Source organism: Sarcophilus harrisii, chromosome 1, assembly GCF_902635505.1.
Source record: "Sarcophilus harrisii chromosome 1, mSarHar1.11, whole genome shotgun sequence".
In the NCBI taxonomy this organism is placed as follows: Eukaryota; Metazoa; Chordata; class Mammalia; order Dasyuromorphia; family Dasyuridae; genus Sarcophilus; species Sarcophilus harrisii.
In genome coordinates this window covers 188,525,667-188,545,986 of record NC_045426.1, presented here as the reverse complement: position 1 = coordinate 188,545,986, position 20,320 = coordinate 188,525,667, and the positions used below count along the sequence as shown (strand labels likewise).

The 20,320-nt window shown below is 34.8% G+C and overlaps 1 protein-coding gene across 3 annotated transcripts in view; it reads left to right on the top strand.

Annotated features, from left to right (window-relative positions):
* Positions 1–18,475, top strand: part of FAM172A (family with sequence similarity 172 member A) — a 501,056-nt gene extending 482,581 nt beyond the window's left edge. For all 3 annotated transcript variants that reach the window (XM_031967600.1, XM_031967592.1, XM_031967603.1), the window contains one exon: positions 17,860–18,475. In XM_031967600.1, the coding sequence (XP_031823460.1) occupies positions 17,860–17,964 (105 nt within the window). In that variant the 3' untranslated portion in view covers positions 17,965–18,475. The remainder of the gene's footprint in view (positions 1–17,859) is intronic.
* Positions 18,476–20,320: the final 1,845 nt, after the last annotated feature.

Below are 20,320 nucleotides of genomic sequence, written 5' to 3'. Positions count from 1 at the left end.
GGCATGCACTTTCAATCAACTTCAGCCTTATTCTTAATATTCCTATACTGCAAATTACTTTCTCTTATACATAAATCCTAGAAAATACAATCTTATTCCCTGAAGTATGTGACAGAAGAGGAAAGGGGAAGTTAGTAGAATCAGTTATCTGATGTGGAACAGTAAAAAGGAAAGAAAGGAGACAATAAATTCTTGATTGGTATAGCAAATGTCTGAATCCAGGAAAACAAGCAAGTTTAGAAATCAAAAAAGTCAAGAAGTCAGTGCATCAAATTTAGTTTTGAAGAATAGAGTAGGGATGTTGAGTGAAATGAGCAGAACCAAGAAAACACTGTACACAGTAACAGTAAAATTATGTGATGGTCAACTATGATAAATTTAAATCTTGTCAGCAATAAATTGATCCAATAAAATTCGACCTATATCTACATTCAGAGAAAACTATGGATACTGAATGCATACCAGAGCATACTATTGTCACCTTTTTGTTGTTGTTTGCTTTTTCTTTTTGTGGTTTTTCCCTTTTGTTCTGATTTTTCTTTCACAACATGACTAATATGGAAATATGTTTAAAGTGATTGTACATGTATAATCTATATCAAATTGCTTGCTGTTTTGGGGAGGGAGAAGGTAAGGGTGGAAGGGAGAAATTTGGAACTCAAAAGCCTACAAAAGTAAATGTTAAAAAACTATCTTTACATGTAATTGGAAAAATAAAATACTATTGAATTTTTAAAAAGAGAATGAATGGGATAAGAATGGAAAGGGCAGCTAAGGGAGTGGGTGGGGCTGGAATCAGGAAGACCTGAATACACTTCCTAACTGTGTGACTCCAGTCAAGCTTTTCAACCCTGTTTGCCTCAGTTTCCTCATACATAAAATGAGCTGGAGAAAGAAATGGCAAATTATCTTTGCTAGAAAAGTCTAAAATGAGTTTACAAAAACATGACTAAATAATATAAAAAAAGAAATCCCCAAGGCCAAAGCTAGAGTTCTAAGCTCAATTTTAAGGTACTTTAATCATTACTTCATTGTATCAAGTAATCAGTTAGGAACCTGAGATATCTAGAACTGTAGGCTTTAAAGCTAGAAAATGGACTTTAAAAATTATCCAATCTAGTCCCCTCATTTTATAGGTGAAAAATTTGAGGCACGGTGTGGTTATTTTCCCAAAATTATACAGCCAAGGAGTAGTAGAATGAAGATTTAAACTCAGGTTCATTGACTCATCTAATTGTAAAGTTGGAAAGGTTCCCAGCTTCTTAAACTGCTCATGACCCCATATGGAGTCTTATAACTCAATGTGGGGATTTATTATATAAAATATACATATAATATATAAATAATAATATTTATACATATGTTATTATTTATAATCAGTAAATATTTGATTTGTATACCTATTTTATACACCTATATACCCAGGACTACATAAAAATTTCTTGAGCAAAAAGGGCTCATGAGTAGAAAAAATTTAAGAACCCCCCCCAACTCAAAGTAACCCCAATGCATTAACTTTTTGATTCAACAGAAATTTATGTCCTTTCTCTTCTAATTTCTCTCACAAGTTGTCCCAATTTATCCTTTCTGAAACATATTCCATCATAATATAATATATACTTTCTTCTATACACAAACTGACCTTCCTGCAGTTCTAAAACATCCAGTCCAGTCTGCCAAAAATGTACCAAATTCAGAAAATAAACCCCAGATATTTCTCTATTTCCAAATGGACTTTATTACAGTAATGTGTTCACAAATCTGAGTTTGAAAAATTGTTAGGAACCACATAATAGATATAGGCTTAGGCTGAGTCCATTTCACAAAAATCCAGCACCATAAAGAAGCCAATCTTCTTTAGTAGGATAGTAGAAATATATCTTTAGATGTGGAGTACATATCAAAAGTTGTCTTATCCAGCCCTTCTATTAGCAAAAGAATCAGAAACCTTCTGTAGTGTTCTGGTTGGTTTTCCAGAGGTCTTGGAACAGCCTTCGTTTCAGTAGAGTAATCACTACAAGAATACCCTGGTGTTAAAAGTCCAAATTCTTTATTGTCTCCTTGCTGGGAGTCGGATTAACTTTCTTGAGGCCCTTCAGATAGGCCTTGGTCTCATTGGGGCGAGCAGGAGGACAGGCCAGCCACCACAATGTCTCTCCTTGGCTCTGAGAGCTTGAGTTCCCACCTCCAGTCCCCTGTCTTCTCCCTGTCTGATCCTGGCTGAGTTTGTCCCAGTTTATATGCTCTATTATAATTAGATCATTTGGAGTATACTGAGCATAAACCAATCATTATCTCACTATTACTTGTTGTAAGATTAAATCAATCATACAGAACTAGAGAACTATTAATCACTGTGCTAAACTAGATAACCAATGTCTTATCAATTCCACTGAGTTAGCAACTTGTAAGAATCCTTGTTTCAAGTACAGAATTCTGGCCCATAACAACCTGCAAAAAGTTAAATGAATTTACTTGCTTAAAGTTTCATGGGTGGTTATGTCATTATTTTAATGAAATCTATGGTAAGTATAATGTGTTTCTAGAAGTTCTGTCCAAGTTTTTCAAAGTGAAGTGAAATGAAATGAAAACCAGAACTAAACAATTCTGCTCTGCAACCCTCCTCAAAATAATTAATGAAATGGGTCAGACAGGTATATATATATATTTTTGTATGATTTCTACACCCTAGTTGGTGTTCAACTGAGCCTAGTGGCAGAATGCTACATTCTTATATTTTGCCATTGTTTAATTGTTTTGAGGTAAATAACAACAAAAACACCTATGGAAATAGCTGAAAATAAAAGTAAATAATCATTAAATCTTAAATTAAATCATTAAATCTTGGTTTACATCCTTAGAAAATGTTCAAGCCAGATTTTCATATATCAATATGTAACTGTTTTCTTATACTAAGTTGCTTAGTCTATAAGATACCAACAATTTTTTTTTAAATAAGCAGAATTTTAGATCTTGATATTTAGGTAAAAGAAAAAAGTCTGCATTTTCTTTCTATTATAAATGTAAGTTATTATTATTGTTGTTATTTTCCACCAAAAAAATGAGTCCCATAAAATTAATTCTGGTGCTATGTGTAAGAAAAGATACAGAAAAAAATTGGTTTAAGAGAATTTTTTATTGCAATGTATGGCATAATTAGCAAAGTCCTTTTTGATTTCACAGCTGAGTTTTGAATATGGGAAGAATAGCTTGCAAAAATACCTCCAACTAAATTGTATATACATGTTACCAAATTTGACATTGTGATAAAGCATGTCAATATTTCTAAGATTTTAAAATTAAGGAATCTTTCTTACTTAAAACTTCACTGCTTTGCTTAAAAGTTCTCATGAGATATCTCTTAAAGAAGAAAGGATCTGGAAGGAAAAGTTGGCAGTACATGGGAATGTTAATACAATGACTGGGTTGTACAGATTTTAAAAGGAAAATTTAATTTGTCAATATTTCTCCTTGTATAAATATAAACATTCTCAATTTGAAAAATGTCATCTTGAATAGGCCAGTCTAATTTTTATGTGTATATATGTTTAACACAAGATAATGAAGTTTTATACCTAATAATTTTATTTGATCTTCCTATATAATTTGGTGAGGATCAAATACATAGTAATACATAAAAAATAAAATTTAAAATATATTATTTTGATCATAGCACTACTATGAGCTATAAAGTAATACAATTTTTCATGCACACTGAAGATTTTAATGAAACAATTTTTTGCAACAATTTTATCCTAATGCATAGTTTGCTATATAGCAAGAAGTGAAGTTGTCAGTGACTAATTTTTCTAACTTACTACAACTTCTATGCTTGGTTGGGCTATTTATAATGTAATTGTAACTAGATTTGAAGAACTAGAGTAAATTTAATTGTTATACTATATGGTATGTAAATATATAAAATTTAAGTTGAAAATTCACAGTTACAACCAACTTTGCTGTATAATTCATTTGTAAAACACACTACAATGTGCTCAAGTTTTGTCATGCTAAACTTTTAAACATAACTATATTTTCTTTTTAAGTATAGGCAATAAAGTTTTTACCATTTAGTTTTTTCATCAAGAGTCATGGGGTACCAGTTTTCATCTTTCTGAATGCTTATTTGTACCAGGAGAATTCTGAATTACATTAATGACCAAATATTACCCTCTGTGTTAAGGTTTATTACAAGCTTATTGTACTATAAAAATTGCATTGGAACAATTATACACAAACCTTATGTTCAAGAGAGATCTTTTGCCTGACTACCTAGAGCTAGAAGCATTAACCTTATGACTTTCCTCCATTTGACTTTCATTCCTGTCAAATTTCTTGGTCAAAAACTGCCTTGGTCAGGTTAGAGCAAAGACTCATCTACCAGATACAATATAAAATGAAGATGCTGCTTCACACAATAATAAAGATGTTAGTTGGTTAGTTTAATTCAGGGGTCCTCAAACTACGGCCTCTGGGCCAGATACAGCAGCTGAGGACATTTACCCTCCTCACTCAGGGCTATGAAGTTTCTTTATTTAAAGGCCCACAAAACAAAGTTTTTGTTTTTACTATAGTCCGGCCCTCCAACAGTCCGAGGGACAGTGAACTGGCCCCCTATTTTAAAAGTTTGAGGACCCCTGGAATTGAATCAGTGCCAGGGACAAATAATGCTGAGAAAAAAAGTAGACATGTTTCTTAGAATTGTGATCTTAATCTGTAAGGTTATTGATCACTTTATGTATCAAAATAATGAGGGGGAAATGGAAGAAAAAAAAATGACCTGGATAAAGTGAATGAGAATTCTGGGTCATTTACTCCAAATATATTGTAAATCAAGATGTTACTTCCAGGGGCAGCTAAGGGGTGCTGTATTTAGAGTACCAGCCCTGAAGTCAAGAGGACCTGAGTTCAAATCTGACCTAAGACTCTTAACACTTCCTAGCTAAGTGACCCTGGGAAAGTCACTTAACCCCAATTGCCTGGGGTATATATACATACATATATATATATATATATATATATATATATATATTTTTTTTTTTTTTTTTTTTTTTTTTTACTGTCATATGTACACCCTGTACTTGAAGGTGGAGGGAGATGTGTTCAAAAATAAGCAGCTCCTCAGTGAGCACATTCATAAACTGAAGGAAGACAAGGTTCGAAGAAGCTCCTAGCAGACCAGACTGAAGCTCAAAGGTCCAAAACTAAGGAAATTCAAAAGCTTTAAGAAGAATGTATACAGGCTAAGAAAGAGGAGATCATCAAGTCTTTGTCCAAAGAGGAGGAAACCAAGAATAATTCTCCTTTATCTCCTCTGTACATAGTACTCCTCTATTTAGTTCATACAATAAAACTTGACAGACTATCAGAAAAACAAAACAAAATGCAATTGATACAGTGTAGAGTGTAAGCCTAGAGTTAGGAAGACTCATTTTCCTAAGTTAAAATCTGCTCTAAGACACTAGTTTTGTGGCTCTAGGCACTTCACCCTTTTTACCTCAGTTTCCTTATCTGTAAAATGACCTGGAGAAGGAAATGGCAAACTACTTCAGTATGTTTGGCAAGAAGCCCAAATGGAGTCACAAAGAGTCAAGCAAATGAAACAACTTTTAAAAAATCCCCAAATTTTATGTCCCTGTGTTATCAGTTACCATCATCAAAAAGCATTTGATTAAGCATTAGTTGTATAGAGTACTATGGCAATTGTTATTTTCTATGGACAACTTAAAGAGTATAGGTACCCATGAAGAGGAATTTGTATCCTACAATAGTTAGGCCAATGACAATTCGTATTTCATATTAATCTTGTAGGTAGTTTTTTTTTTTAAAAGAGGTGCTTACCAGACTATATGAAGTTTTATATTTGTTCTATTAGGAAATACAACCACTCCCACACCCTATCACCTGCCATATTATTCTATGAATACAATGGGTATTTTAAGCAACTTGTTTTCCAGGTGAATGCAAAATCTGAGTCAAGGTTTCTTTATCTTTGTTTTCAAAACTTTTAATGGAAAAAGGAACTTTTATTACCACAGAATTGATTTATGAGTTATGGTATCTTTCACATTATTCAGATGTTCTAAAAAATGATGCAGAATTGGCAAAAAATGGGTAGAGGAGGGAAAGATATTGGGCAAGTCGCTTAACTTGCTAAACCTGACATCTTTAAGAGAACAAGGAATTCCTGCCAAGACCTAAATAACCTAAGCATCCTACATATTTGCACTCCCCAAACCAAGTATAAACCCAACAGAAATCAGTGATTTTTATTCCCCTAAGTGATTACCTTAGGCTTTTATTGAAGATTTCAAGCTGTATCAATCTAGGTAATTACTGAAAAGCTTTTAAGAAAAAGCCTTATTAAGTGTTCTGAGGATGAAAAGTAACATATGAGTACTAAAGATTATTATTGTAAATAATTATCATACCCCCTTTGTAGTAATAATTTAACTATTCATAGTTTCGTTATATTTTTGTTATGAATTGGCTCCTATATTAGGGCTTCATTATTTTAATCTGCTACAAATGCCTCGTAGTCACTGGTACTTCTGATATTGAAATAGCTAGCACTACTGAATTAATTGCTCTCATGCAACAAACATTCAACTAACATTAGTACTTGCTACATGAGAAGCATTTGCTAGATACTTAAAGTCTTTTAAGCAGTTTGTTTTTCAACAGCAATCAAGTAGGGACTTAAGATATTTTGTGATACAACCTCCTCAAAACTTTATTATAACTAAAAACTGATGCTATTTGCATTATGTAAAGTATGTTCTAATATATACATGAGTATGTAGTATAAAAAGGTTCCAGATCCTTTAATAGTTCTAGCCCTTTATAAAGAAATAACATTTTGCAACAGAGGAAGGGGTATGGGGATGCTGAAGGAAGAGATAAGTTGGAAGGATCTAGAAGGAAGATTACAGCAGTATCAGACAGTACGAACAACTCTGAACTGGAGGTTGATTATAACAAAAAGAGAAAATTTCTAGCCTCATTAAGTTAATGTAGCCTTAACTAAGTTGAAAAGAAATCAGAATATTAGGGGCAAAACTTACATTCTGGAAGTTGTCAGAGCCCTGTCAAGAGATGACAAAGAAAGTTCATGACAGAGAGCCCAAGACTGAATGACAGTGGCTGACAAAGCTAAGATTTTTAAAGGAAACATATTCTTAAGAAATTGGTTCAAAACAGAAGAGACTATATATTAGTCTTAATGATTTGTTCGGTTATTTGCTCTTCAATTTTATCTAGTTTTATTTATTAATTCTTATTATTACATTTAATGCTATTACTTTCTGGGGAAATGATGTAACTTTCATTTATAAGTATTCTATTTATAATTTATGTCTTTCTTAATTTAGGCAAATTCTCAGATATTTAGGTTGCTTAGTTAGTTCCCTCAAATCTGGCTCCTGACAATGTACCCAGTGACCAGGAAACTTAAGGGCTCTAATATTTTTAGTAGATCTAGAATGCTTTTTCCACAAGTTTCATGACAGTTTTTAAGTAACATCATAAATGTCTCCCCCCAAAATTGCTTCATAAACTCACAATCATTAATAGCCTCCTAATTGATCTTTCTGCCTCGTGTCTTCCCCACTACACCCTAGCATCCACATAGTTGCCAAAATGATTTTCCTTGAGATCTATGTCACTCTTATGCTGATGAAACTGCAAAGTCTTTCTATTGCTACTGGGACAAACTATAAATTCCTTTATTTGGTTATTAAAACCCTCACAGTTTGGCTCAAATCTAGCTTTTTCAGATTCATTATAAATTACTACCTTTTTTTTTCCCCTCTGTAATCCAAGCAAATTTTCTCTGTTTCTCACACATGGCACAACTTCTCCCATTTTTATGATTTTGTATTAATTCTCTCCCATTCCTGAAAAGCACTTCCTCCTCATATCAACTGCACAGAATCCCTTGTTTATTTCAAGAGGCAACTCCTACAGTATCGTTTGTACAGTGTTTTTCCTGAAATCTCCCCCAAGTGCTATTGACCTCTTTCCATCCTCTTTTTATTACCTTGTCTTTATTTTGTGCTTAATCTCTTATGTGCCCATGTTGTTTTCCTTGATAAATGGAAACTCCTAACAAGGAAGAACTATTTCACTTTTGTCTTCATATCCATATCACCTAGCATTGTACCCACACATAGCAGTATTTAATTAATTATTGCTAATTGAAGGCAAATTCACAATTGTAACAGAATAAATTTGTAGAGTAAATTATATATCTTTGTGTCATTTACAAAATTAAAGAGGCGCCACAGTTGAGTACTGAATTTAGGAACCGAACTTAGTCCAGGACAGTCTTTAGTCACTAGCTGTGAAAACCTGAACAAGCCATTTAGCCTCTCTAGGCCTTATAAAATGAGGGCTTTGGGATATAAAAAGTCCCCTTTATGAAAGGGCTTCAACCCTTTTTAACTCTAAATCTATGATCCTGTAGTCCTCATAACGTCCAACTTTTTTTTTCATATTGAAGCTTTTTATTTTCAAAACATTGTCAAATTGAGTAAATGGATAATGTAGTGTAGGGTTAATTGCTTCTTAGGGAGTGGGGGTAAATAAGCAGTAAAGCAGATTTCAGAAGTTGGATTAGTTATACCTGAGAGAATACTTTGTGATACTACCAGGTCTCAGATCAAAAAAAAGTCATTGAACCTCTAACAAAAGGAAGGAAAGAAGGAAGAAAGGAAGGAAGGAGGGAGGGAGGGAGGGAGGGAAAGAAAAAGTTGTAGTGAGTTGAGTCAATAAACATTGATTAAGATTTTATCTACTTTGATCACAGTGAGTATTGAACATACAAAAAAAAAGACAATCCCTGCCCTGGAGAAGCTCCCTCTCTAAAGGAGCAAAAAATAAGCAGACAGATATACAGACAAGCTAAAGAGAACAAATAAGAAAAAGTTAGCAAAGGGAAGACACTAAAATTAAGGATTGGAAAAGGCTTTCTATAAAAGATAGAATTTTAAGTGGGACTCAAAGAAAGTCAAGGAAGTTAGTAAAAGGTATGGGGCACAGCCAGAGAGAATCCTAGGAGTTTGGAGAGGGTGTCTTGTTTGAGAAACAGGAAAGAGGCCAGTGTCACCTAATAGAAACTTGGAGAGTATAAAGTCTAAGAAAAGTGCAAATGGATGTGTGTTGCAGAGGGAGGAGAGTGTGAAAGGCTTTGAACACCAAAAAGATTTTGTATTTGATCCTGGAGGTCAGACAGTGCCACTAGAATTTGGTGAGTAGGAAGATGACATAGTTGGACTTGTGCTTTAGGAATCACTTTGATGACTGAATGGAGGAGTGAACAAAAACACGAGAAGACATAGAACAGACTATTGTAATAATCCAGGCATTGGGGGCTGAGGGCAAGAGTGATAGAGTAGTGGCAGTATCAGAGGAGAAAAAAGGGCATGAAACTGACAGGCCTTGGTAACAGGTTGGATATAGGGAATGAGAGAGAATGAAGATTCCACAATGACTCATACATTTCAAGTCAGTATGGCCTTGAGGGTGGCGCCCAGAAGGGCACTTAAATAGAAGGGTTAAGAAAGGTACTTTATACAAGGTCCTATACTAGGTGCTAGGGAGGACCCCCCCCCCAAAAAACAAACAAACAAAACAAAACAAAAAAACCCAACTAGTTTGTATTATTTTGAAATAACGTAGACACTTGAAAAATTTAGTATTGCAATGTTAAATTCCTTTAAATATTAAATTCCTTGTAAATATTGAAGACATTGGGATAAGTTATTTTCTATTTGTTTTTTAAACTAGATTTTTAAATGGTATATAGAATTTCTAATGAGGAAACTATATTCATCAGGCGTGCATATGCATGTGTATATGTGAATATATATGTATATATGTGTGTGTGTTTGTTTACATACAAATATGTATATATATTTAGATGTGTCTATATATCTATATTGTCTGTATCTCTAAATAGATAAGACAAGACAAAGAATTTGACTCTGAAAATCCTAACATTCTACACATTCCTCATGATAGTTAAACCAAATTTAATTTATGTGATAAATAAGACACATTTTTACACAAGTGGACTAAAAGATAGCATATTTCCCTGTTCTTCAACTAACTGCTAATGGGATAATCACTTAAGCTCATTGGGATGATCAAGGTAGGGAGGAAATGCTATTTCTTTTGACTATTACAAGCCAGGTTGAGGTGCTGATATACCCAACATACACAACTTTTTGAAATTTTTAAAACCTGAAAAGATTAACTTTTATTTCAATATTTCATTGGATCTGAGATCTCATTAAATATATTTTCTTCCATTGCTGCAAATGTAAAAACCCACAAAGTATCTATGCCTTCTGTGTTATTTTGTCCATATTTTCTCAAAGTTTATCATCAGAGAATCTACCCCCAGTATGTTAGAGCCCTTCTTCTAGGTCTTTTTACATTTTGTAGAATACGTTAGTTGTCCATCTGCTATCCTTCATTCTCCATGCTTGACCAGTGCAAACCCTTTTCATGAACACTTCTTTAAGGAATATCTGTTACACCACTTCTTCAGCATAAGTGATTACTGGAAATTTTTTTCAGCTTATTTTCACATACCACATATTTTTCCACTAATCTTTATTCACCTGCAATTTCGATTCTTCATAGATTATGATATCCTAAAATTCACAGTCAAGAAGCATCATTTGTGGAACATGCATAAAAACTAGTTTTTGAGAAGTTTCAGATCATCAAAAAGCAAGACAGCTTGCTGAGTGCAATCCACCACGTATTCCCCCCCCCCCCCATTCAATTCTGGGTCAACTTATTTTTCATCTGCATTGCTCACCTCAGATACATATATTGATGTACTAATTTAAGGAACTAGTCATTCAACTATATATCATAGTTTAAGCTGAGGGTTCTTAGATTTTATCAGGGAAAAGGGTGGTATTTTATTCAATTTAAAGTATTCCTAACAGGGGTTCAGACACTTTACCATACTGCCAAAGGGGACCATGAAACAAAAAGAGTTAAGAATCCTTGGTTTAGAAAATAGCATTTTTAATTCATTTCCCCCCCCCCCCCTCCATGGATTGTTAAGAATTATTACTCTTTTAAGTAATTACAGGTCTTATTAAAGAGTCCATATAATGTTTTGGAACCTGATGGCAACCTAGTATTGTTTACCAGCAGAAGCATCTGGATCACCTCACCTCTATATTTTTTTCATATCCATTAGTTAATATCTATTGTAGAATACAAATTTGTTTGTATAAGCCAGTAAACAAAGTGCTTTATCTCCAAGGATATCTGAACTTTACCCTTTATATAAAGAAAATGAAGATTTTTGCTCTAACCCATTCCCATAGTCTTCAGTGTTATAGCACGATATTTACCCTACTGCCCCATTTGCAGTAAGAAGTGAATTGCAGTCAGTGAAGAATATTTCTGTTAAACTTTAATCTCAGCAAAACAAAAGAAATGCTGTAGGGGCAGCTAGGCAGTGCAGTGGGTAGAGCACCAACCCTGAAGTCAGGAGGTCCTGAGTTCAAATCTGGCTTCAGACACTTACCACATCTTAACTGTATGACTCTGGGCAAGTCACTTAGCCTTAATTGCCTCAGCAAAAAAAAAAAAAAAAAAAAAAAAAAAAAAAGAAAGAAAAAAAGAAAAAAATGCTATAGTAACAAGTCCCCTATCCCAGTTATTCCATATCTCAAGAAATTGAGCTTCATATAGTCCCGTTATTTTATGCAGCCCAGGAACCATCTTTACCATAAAACTTTTCCTGATCCCCAAACTACTAGCGCCCTTGTTCCCAAATTACTTTGTTTTGTATTTAACTACTTTGCATGTATAAATCTATTTAGTTATTAACTTTATATTTGTGCTGCATTTATTTCTATATATAACTCCTTTTTACAATGTGTGTAATAATGATTAGTAGGAGTTGTTTCATTCTTTATATCCCAGTACCTACTAACACTCCTGGAGAGTCCGTCTGTAAACTAGCATTTATTAAGCACCACCTGGGGGTCAGGGCACTGTACTTGGAGGTATAAGAAAGTCAAAAGACAGTCCTTCCTTTCAAGGAGTTCACAATCTAATGAGAGGACAATATGAAAAGAACTGGGTATAAACAAAGCATATACTGTATAAATTGGAAATAATCATCAAAGGAGATAGCTCCATCATTGGAAATAATTGTCAAAGGGTAATAATTAGTATTAAAGCAATATACAAAGTCTTCTTGTAGAAAATGCAATTTTTGCACAGATTTTTAAAGGAAGCCAAAGAGGCAGAGGACAGAGAGAATTCCAGGCAGGGGGGAGAGGGAAGCCAGTGAAAGTATATATATTAACTTCTTGTTCGAATAGCTGTCTAAATAGTCAAAGCTATCTATTTATTTTGCAGAAGATATTTTGAAAATAATATTTTTTACTCTGTAATTTTATAAAAATTATTGATAATGACATATGTGAATTAAATAATTCCACCAGAACAAAATACTGTATATCACACATTTGAGGCCAAATTTAAATTCAAGTTCTCCTGACTTCAGGGCCATGTAGGTGTTCTCCCTTTCCCCCACACACACTTTTGATATTTTAAACCAGAACATTTAAAATATATTTTAAACCATAACATATTTAAATCAGAATTAGCCAAAAAATAGAAACTCAATAAATTCTAGTTACATTAAATATTCTTGCAAATTGACCAGCTTTTTGCATAGAATTGAGTAGCTATTGCTTCCTTGATATGGACTAGAGGGGTAAGAACTGCTAGAGGCTCTACTATACAGAAAAGGAACTATCAAGATACTGCTAGAGCACAGAAGACGTGAAACAATGGATACCTATTGTGAAGCTAGGCTAAGTTCCACAGCACTCTCCTGAAAGCAGAAATATACCCCATTACTACCAAATTTCATCTAATTCCTGATTTTATTCATCCTAACAGCAAATAAGACAGAAGAGACAAAAATCATGAATTTTGGCCTCCACAAATCCCATAGATTGGAATTTTAAAATTGCTATATATTTACTTAGTATCTGGGGCTTAAAAAAAACAAACCTTTTTTTCTTCAAATTAATAAATATTTATGTTTTATTCTTTTGTGAATTCAAAATTGTTCTAAGGGTGGATAATTAATTTAAATAAACAAATGAAAGACTAAAAGGGACAAAATCCAAATTGATCAAGTGAAGTTGCATTCCTTTTTTTCTTCCTCATTTTTATTTTTTTTGTTTTACTGTTTATTATATTGTGATATATCTGTCATATACCTTTACCAAAGAGTACTATTTAAAGAGTAAAGCAAAATAAAAAACTTTTTTGTCTCATTTATAATCATGGGTAGAAAGAAGAAAGCAATAGTTATAGTGAGTTGTTTTAGTTGTCTGTGTTCATTAAATTTTTAAAGAAACAGTTTTTCATAGATTATTGGGTTACTAATCTGATATTATAGATTAACTGTGAAACAAGAAGGCAGATCATTGTCAGTCCAAATGTCAACCTGAAAGGATAAAGGAAGATAACAGAGGGCTCAGAAGGTATCTATGCATGGTGAAAGAACCCTTCTTTTCCTCCTAAGTGGGAGGCCCATTGGAATCAAGGGAAATATCAGGTGGGTAAGTGGGGAGTAATATTAGTCTTTAAAAAAAGAAGCTATTAATGGGTGTGAATAAGATAGTGATGGAACAATAATTAGCTCTCCTGATTTTCAGTTTATGTTTTCTCAGTTAATTGATAATAGACAAGGTTTTCCACTTATCTCATATATCGTTGCTCTATATTCGTAAGTTACCGGTCTTTTGATTAGTTTGAACATTCTACCTTATATCATTACCCAGTTAGGGAATATTTTTGAATTTCAAAATATGATATTTAGATATTTTTGAGAAAATTTAAATTTTGGTTGCTAATTTCTTCAATTATTCTGGAAAACTGATCTAAATTTTTTTCATTTATTATTTCCAATAGCAGATTCATATTTTGTTTTAAAATTTTCTTGTCAATTCAAAAAGTCTTTTATTTTCCTGCCTTTATGGTATTTAATATATAAATATTTTTGCTCAACTTCTGCCTCCATTTTCTAACATGGTTTAAAAAGATATATGTTCTTGAAACATGTGCATGTGCAATTCCTATAGATATTTAATCTTATGCTATATAAAAAGCCAATGCCAAAAAAGTGAAAAGAAACAACTTTCTCCATTCCCTCTATACATCTTCATGTTATTATTCCATTAATGAGAATCAGCCTATACTTGCTATAATTCAGTGTCACTTCTAGACTCAATATTTCCTCTTACTCCTAGCAATTTCCTGTCTCTAACAGAAACAGAAATTCTCATTCTTTATACCCTTAAATTGCAAAAGTAAACATTGAGGTCCAGAGCAGACACTCAGCTATGTAAGGGGCTTGTCTTTTCAGCACAATACTAATCAAGCAAAGAGTTATCATAACCTCAAACTAAACAACCTTTGTAGTGATCTTATCATCAGGGAAATTGTCCATTCTTCAGAAAGATTGTCACTGGGAAAGGAAAAATAAAGAGGGGGTTAAAATTGCTTTAGACCATTGACTTGTTAGGTCCCTCTAGATTCAAAGCTTGAATTGGTTTTCAAGGGGAGGAGGTACAGAAGGATAGCTCTAAGAAAGCTCACAAATTGATCATAGTCTTGATAACACTAGTGGGTGTGAGTATGATCATTATAGGGAAAAAATGCCAAATGTGACTAAGAGAAAAGAAATAGGAAAGGAAGAAGACAATTAACATCTATTTTCTTTAACTTATTGTGTTTGGGATCTCTCCTCTCTCTCCCCCCCCCCCTACTAATTTAAGAATGGGTTTTCACAAAGAGGAAAAAAATATAATAGATTTTAAAATCTTTTAATATGGTAAATGCAATTAGTAGCTGCTATTGTAGTATGTATTCATCTAAATCAAGGCCTAGAACAGAAGTTAATTGTTCAGTTGTCTGAAACAATGTGTAACATGAATGGCGCTAAGATGATGAGTGCTATAGAAATATAGACATAGAGACATAGATATTTGTAGACCAATCCAGAAACCAGACTCGTCTGGTTATGTCCTGTGTTAAAATTAAGCAAATACAGAACTGCCTTGGTTTGGGGAAAGCCTGTCTGCTAAATAGTGCTAAAATTGACATATTATAGGAAAATCCATTTTTATATGTTCTGTAATCATTACATATACCAGAGAAAGATTCTGATCAGTTCAATTTTCAGATATAGTAGGAAAAATTTCAAGCAAAATAAAAGTGTTCAGTTCAATTTTCATATACGATAGAAAAAAGTCAGACAAAATAATGATTTATTTCTAGTTCACCCAAATTCAAACAGGTACATCTGGATTTGCCTGGATAAGTATCCTTAATTTAGTGGCCTTCCACCCCTTGACACTTAAAGATTTGCCCAAAATGAGACGGTAAAGCCAGAAAGGTCCTTGTCTCTGGATTAGTATATATTCTAGTATTGGTAAATATTTTTTGAAGTTATCTGGGAGTTGTAAGAAGTTCTCAGTTTCAGTTCAATTTCATTAAGGGAAGGGTCCAGAAGTGGTAAGTTATAAAAACATTTATGTAGGTAACAGTGAAAAGTTAAGGTTTTTGGCTCTATACTTATTACAATAGGGCCTAACTCCCACAGCTAAGTCATATACACAGACTGTAGCTTTCTGCTTTGTGGCCAACCGAAGCCATCACATCCTTATTGTTGTAACTCCCAGATTGTGATACTGTCACAAAACTGTTGCTAGGCAACAAATGTGGTTACCGGGTCTCAGCGAATAGCTGAAGGGAAAGCAAAGTGTTGCACCATTGTAGAGTAACCATAGCAATGACCTACTATTACAGACTAAAGAATTATCATTAACAATGTTAAAGTATCAAACAGAAGCTCTGAATCTGGAGACTTCCAGGCAGCATCTCTGAATAATTGGGTTATCTCGGAAGAGATTTAAACTCTTTCAAAGGCATTCACTCATTATCTCTATGAGAAAGTGTTTTAAATTATTTTTATTATTTTAATAAAAGAAATTTCCCAAGTAGTTATGGGATTTATGCTAAGGTGATGTAGGTAAATTATGTAATCCATCAAAATTACTTGAATTTTATCAGGCGATTATCTTGATAAAATACTTCCCTTTCCTAGATATTTCTTGCCTATGTGTGGCTCATGGTGCACATGATTTGAAAAAAAGTATTCATAATATGATTGTACTTCATTTAAAGACAAAAAGAAGAGGGAGTTGAAATAAAAAATTAAAAAGTAAAAAAACCCTTAAGTCCCGACAAATATAGATTTCCTAAATTGAGGAAAGAGGAAAAGGAAGAGGAGGAGGAAGGGAGGGAGGTGAAGGGAGGAAGGAAGGGAGGGAGGTGAAGGGAGGAAGGGAGGGAGGGGGAAGGGAGGGAGGGAGGAAGGAAGGAAGGAAGGAAGGAAGGAAGGAAGGAAGGAAGGAAGGAAGGAAGGAAGGAAGGAAGAAAGAAGGAAAAAAAAAGGTGAGAGAGAGAAATGAAAGAAAAGAGAAACGAGTTGGTTTAGTGGCGGGTTGGGAAACAACTTAATGAAAACTTGACCCTGTGAATAAGTTGTCGATTCAGTAACAGTACAGACCGAGGTGTGGGCTCCTGTAGAGCCAGTTCTTCGTCCGGCTTTCTTTCCTATAAAGTCCGTACTTAGTGCAAAAGAGAATAGAGATAATTCGAGTGGGAGTCCTTTCAGTAGCCGAACTCGGAGACAGGCGAGAACAGTCTTTTTTTCACACACCCCCCCCCCCAAAACAAGCGAGAATTGTCGTTTTTCTCCTTCTTGGGAAGTACGGGAATACCTCTGGTGCTTTAGGAAGGGCGGAGGGAGTCTAGTTCCCGTCTGCCAGAGAAACCTGTACCCAGCGGAGGCGGCTTTGGAGCCTGAGGTGAGATGAAATATTTTCAAGCAGCCAGGGAGTTTTCCTTCCCGCCTAGCCGCTTGATTGGCCTTAGGGGGTGGATCAGGGTGAAGGACTGTCCTGCCTCCATCCTCGAGCCACCTCCGAGCAGGGTCTGGAGGATTAAGGTGAAGTCGGGGGCCTACCCTTGGAGGGTGGACCTGAGGACGAATTGACTGAGGGGCGGGCAGACCGAAGTATCCGGAACTGCTGCAGCACAAGGAGCCGCCCTCGGGTGTGGCAGGTCCTTCTCCCCTCCTCCTTGCCCAGTCCTAAACAGCCTCCCCAGGCTCCTCCTCATTGGTCTCTTCAAGCCCCTAATTTTGGTAGAAACTGTAACTTCTCCCCAGGAGATCCAATTGACCGAATCTTCAGGAATTTGTGTTTTTTGTGGGTGTGGAGCTGGTCTCGGCTTTGAAGGTTCAATCCTTCTTCACCTACTCTCATACCAAATGGGTGGTTTGCTGTACGCTGTAGTATGTAGAATTTCGTCGGTGTTCAGAAATCCTGACCTTCCTTTCCTGGTGTTCTCCCCTCCTGTGACAGGGCGGGCAGTTGGGAAGGGGCGGGTGAGGAGGGAGGTGCCTACCCCGGGAAGGCCTGCTCTTCGGCCAGTAGCTGGGGGAGGGGAGATGGGGGCTCCCAGCTGCTGGCAAGGATTAGGGGGAGGCAACTCCGCGCAGCTTTGGCCCTAAATATGTAACCCGCTGGGCACCGGGAGAACGAACACGTCGCTTCTTCTGGGGTGGGCTCACTTGCCAGCCCGCCACCAGCGCTGGGGCTGCTGTTCCCAGAGTCCTCTCCCCGCCCCTCCGCCACGCGTTGATGGCTTAAAAAAAATTTTTTTTTTCTTTCTCTTTCTTTGTAAATTCATACCCAAGGAACTGACCGTAACCAAAATCTTTGTCTCTTGCAGGTACTGAACGTCACGAGCTTACTTCGTGGAAGAGTCTCCCATCTATTTTCAAATTCTTTACTGAAGCTTCAGAAGCAAAGAACAGTTCACTCAAAGCAGCTCTAACTCGGCGCTCCCACAGGATAAAACACGAAGAGATTTAAGAAGAAAGGACACAACCACATACATCCGTGCATACAACCACGTACACCCGCAAACACACCCGCGAGCTCACACAGGCGTTCCTTAACTGCTTATTTTCGGCAGGCAGACTCCCAGCCCCTCATTAGATTGTTTTCTTCCCAGAGCACAGGGTCGTGATGTATACATCTAAATAGCGTTTTGCATTATTTCTAGATGAGTGCAACTGTCAAAGCAATATGGGTTCACTGGTTGTGCTTCCTGTGGGCTGTAGCTTGGATTTCGTGCTGCCCATCAGTGCGCAGATTAAGGCTGACAGCGGTACTGCACAGTGCAGCATGGTGCAGCTCTAATTGCCCTGACATAGCCCTGCACTGAGTTGATGGCAGAGCTTAACAATTTCTTCGTGGTCCTATTGCCTGCAGTATTTTCTGCTGCTTTGGAAAAAAAGAAATATATATATATATATATATATATGTATGTATATGTATGTATGTATATGTACATAATGTGTGTGTGCATACATCTATATAACATATTTAACTTTTTTTTTCTTTTGGACAGCAAACTTTTTTATAAACAAAACTGGAGGTAGATTTTTCTTCACACATAATTACTTTAAATATCTCTGACAACATGTTATTGATTTTACTTTGGGGATGAATCCTAAACTTTAAGTTAATAGCACAAATGCTTTACAGTTATATAGATTTGTAAGTGTAAACTAGACCCTCTAAAAACATTAAAATTTGTTTTTCTTTAAGAGACTAGAGAAAACTGGCTGAAGATCTATCGATTTCTAAACCCACTTTATTCTATTAGAACAACTATGGACTTGAAAATAAATAAAATTTCAATCAAGTCTGGATGGAGAAGTAATGAAAAGAGAAAGTTTGAAATGTAAATCAAAACAAATGAATAATTCTTGGGACACATATATATATTTATATATATGTGTACATATGCATTTTTGTTTCCCATTTTCTCATGTTTAGATATAATTTTTTAGATATAATATGTTTAATTAAATTCTAATTTAGGTTATGCACTGGAGTTTCACTTTTTAAACTTCACCTTGTTGGAAGTTTTTAATCCTAAAAGAAATAGTTTGTTTTGAACAAAATTTTATGGAACAGATGCCTCTGACTTTTTTGAGACAGGATTTTTGAATGGCATCAAAAAGATTAATCTGTGCACCCAATTCTTTTCCTTTTATAGGACTATATCAGGCTAGCACTATTCTTTTAGTATATTTAGGATTAAAGAATAGGGCTCTGACTGAAAAGTGAAGAGTTGGAATGAAAGATTTTCTCTTCTTGATCCAATAGTATTTTTAGATCTGCACTTGCTTTTTGAGGATCTTCTCTAAAATTTCAATTGCTCTGTAATCAGATCCAGATGAGATCTTTACAACACTGTGACATACCAGAACTAAAATAAATCAAGATTTTTCTGATAATTTTAATTCAAATATTACATTATAGCATGTTGAGTTTATAATTGTAAAAAGGTCCATTATCTAAGTGAAAGTTCCATTTATACTCTTAATGAAGATAGTTTTGATGGATACTTTTAATATTTTGTCATTAAAATATTGCTACAATAGAAATATCTGTATTATTTGATGACATAATGAAGCACACCTCAAATGTCATAAGACCTAGTTGGGTAAAAAAAAAAAAAAAAAAAAATCAATTGGAATCATACATTATGTGCTCCTATCAGCAAATTTTGAAACTGCTAACGTCTGATACCGTGTCTGGAATGCACGTACACTAATTAATTCTTATGGGTTTTGATGATGGCAAATTAAAGTGATCTTTTCTTCAGTGGTCCTGTCTGCATATCCTCTGATGTTATTAGAGCAAAGACAAAACGGAGGAAAATCAAAACGATGTTTTATCCAACTGCTGTGTAGCTTTAAAACACACTGCCCAACAGTGTCCAACACATTGGTCTGTGATGTTGACCCTTTTTATCTGATAATTCCCAGTTTTTAGAGCTAGTGGAAGAACTCCAGAAAATGGTGGCATCCTCCAGTGAGATGATTTTAAAAGTTAATATAAACTGAATATATTTTTTAAAATGTTTTGTTCTGTGCTACTTTTTCAACATATGAAAATATTCACAGAAACATGTGATTTATCTTTTTTTTTTCTTAAATAAAACTTGTAGGATGCTAAATTCTGAAAGTTCTTGGCAACCAAATTAGGGAAGAGTATCAGTATATCACCCTAATCACTCTTGTCCTGCTCTTCTTCATTCTCACCTTCCTTTTGACTTGTAACTGGAGCCAATCACTGCATAATTGCTTTGAAGGCTGTAAAACCTTGGGGTATGT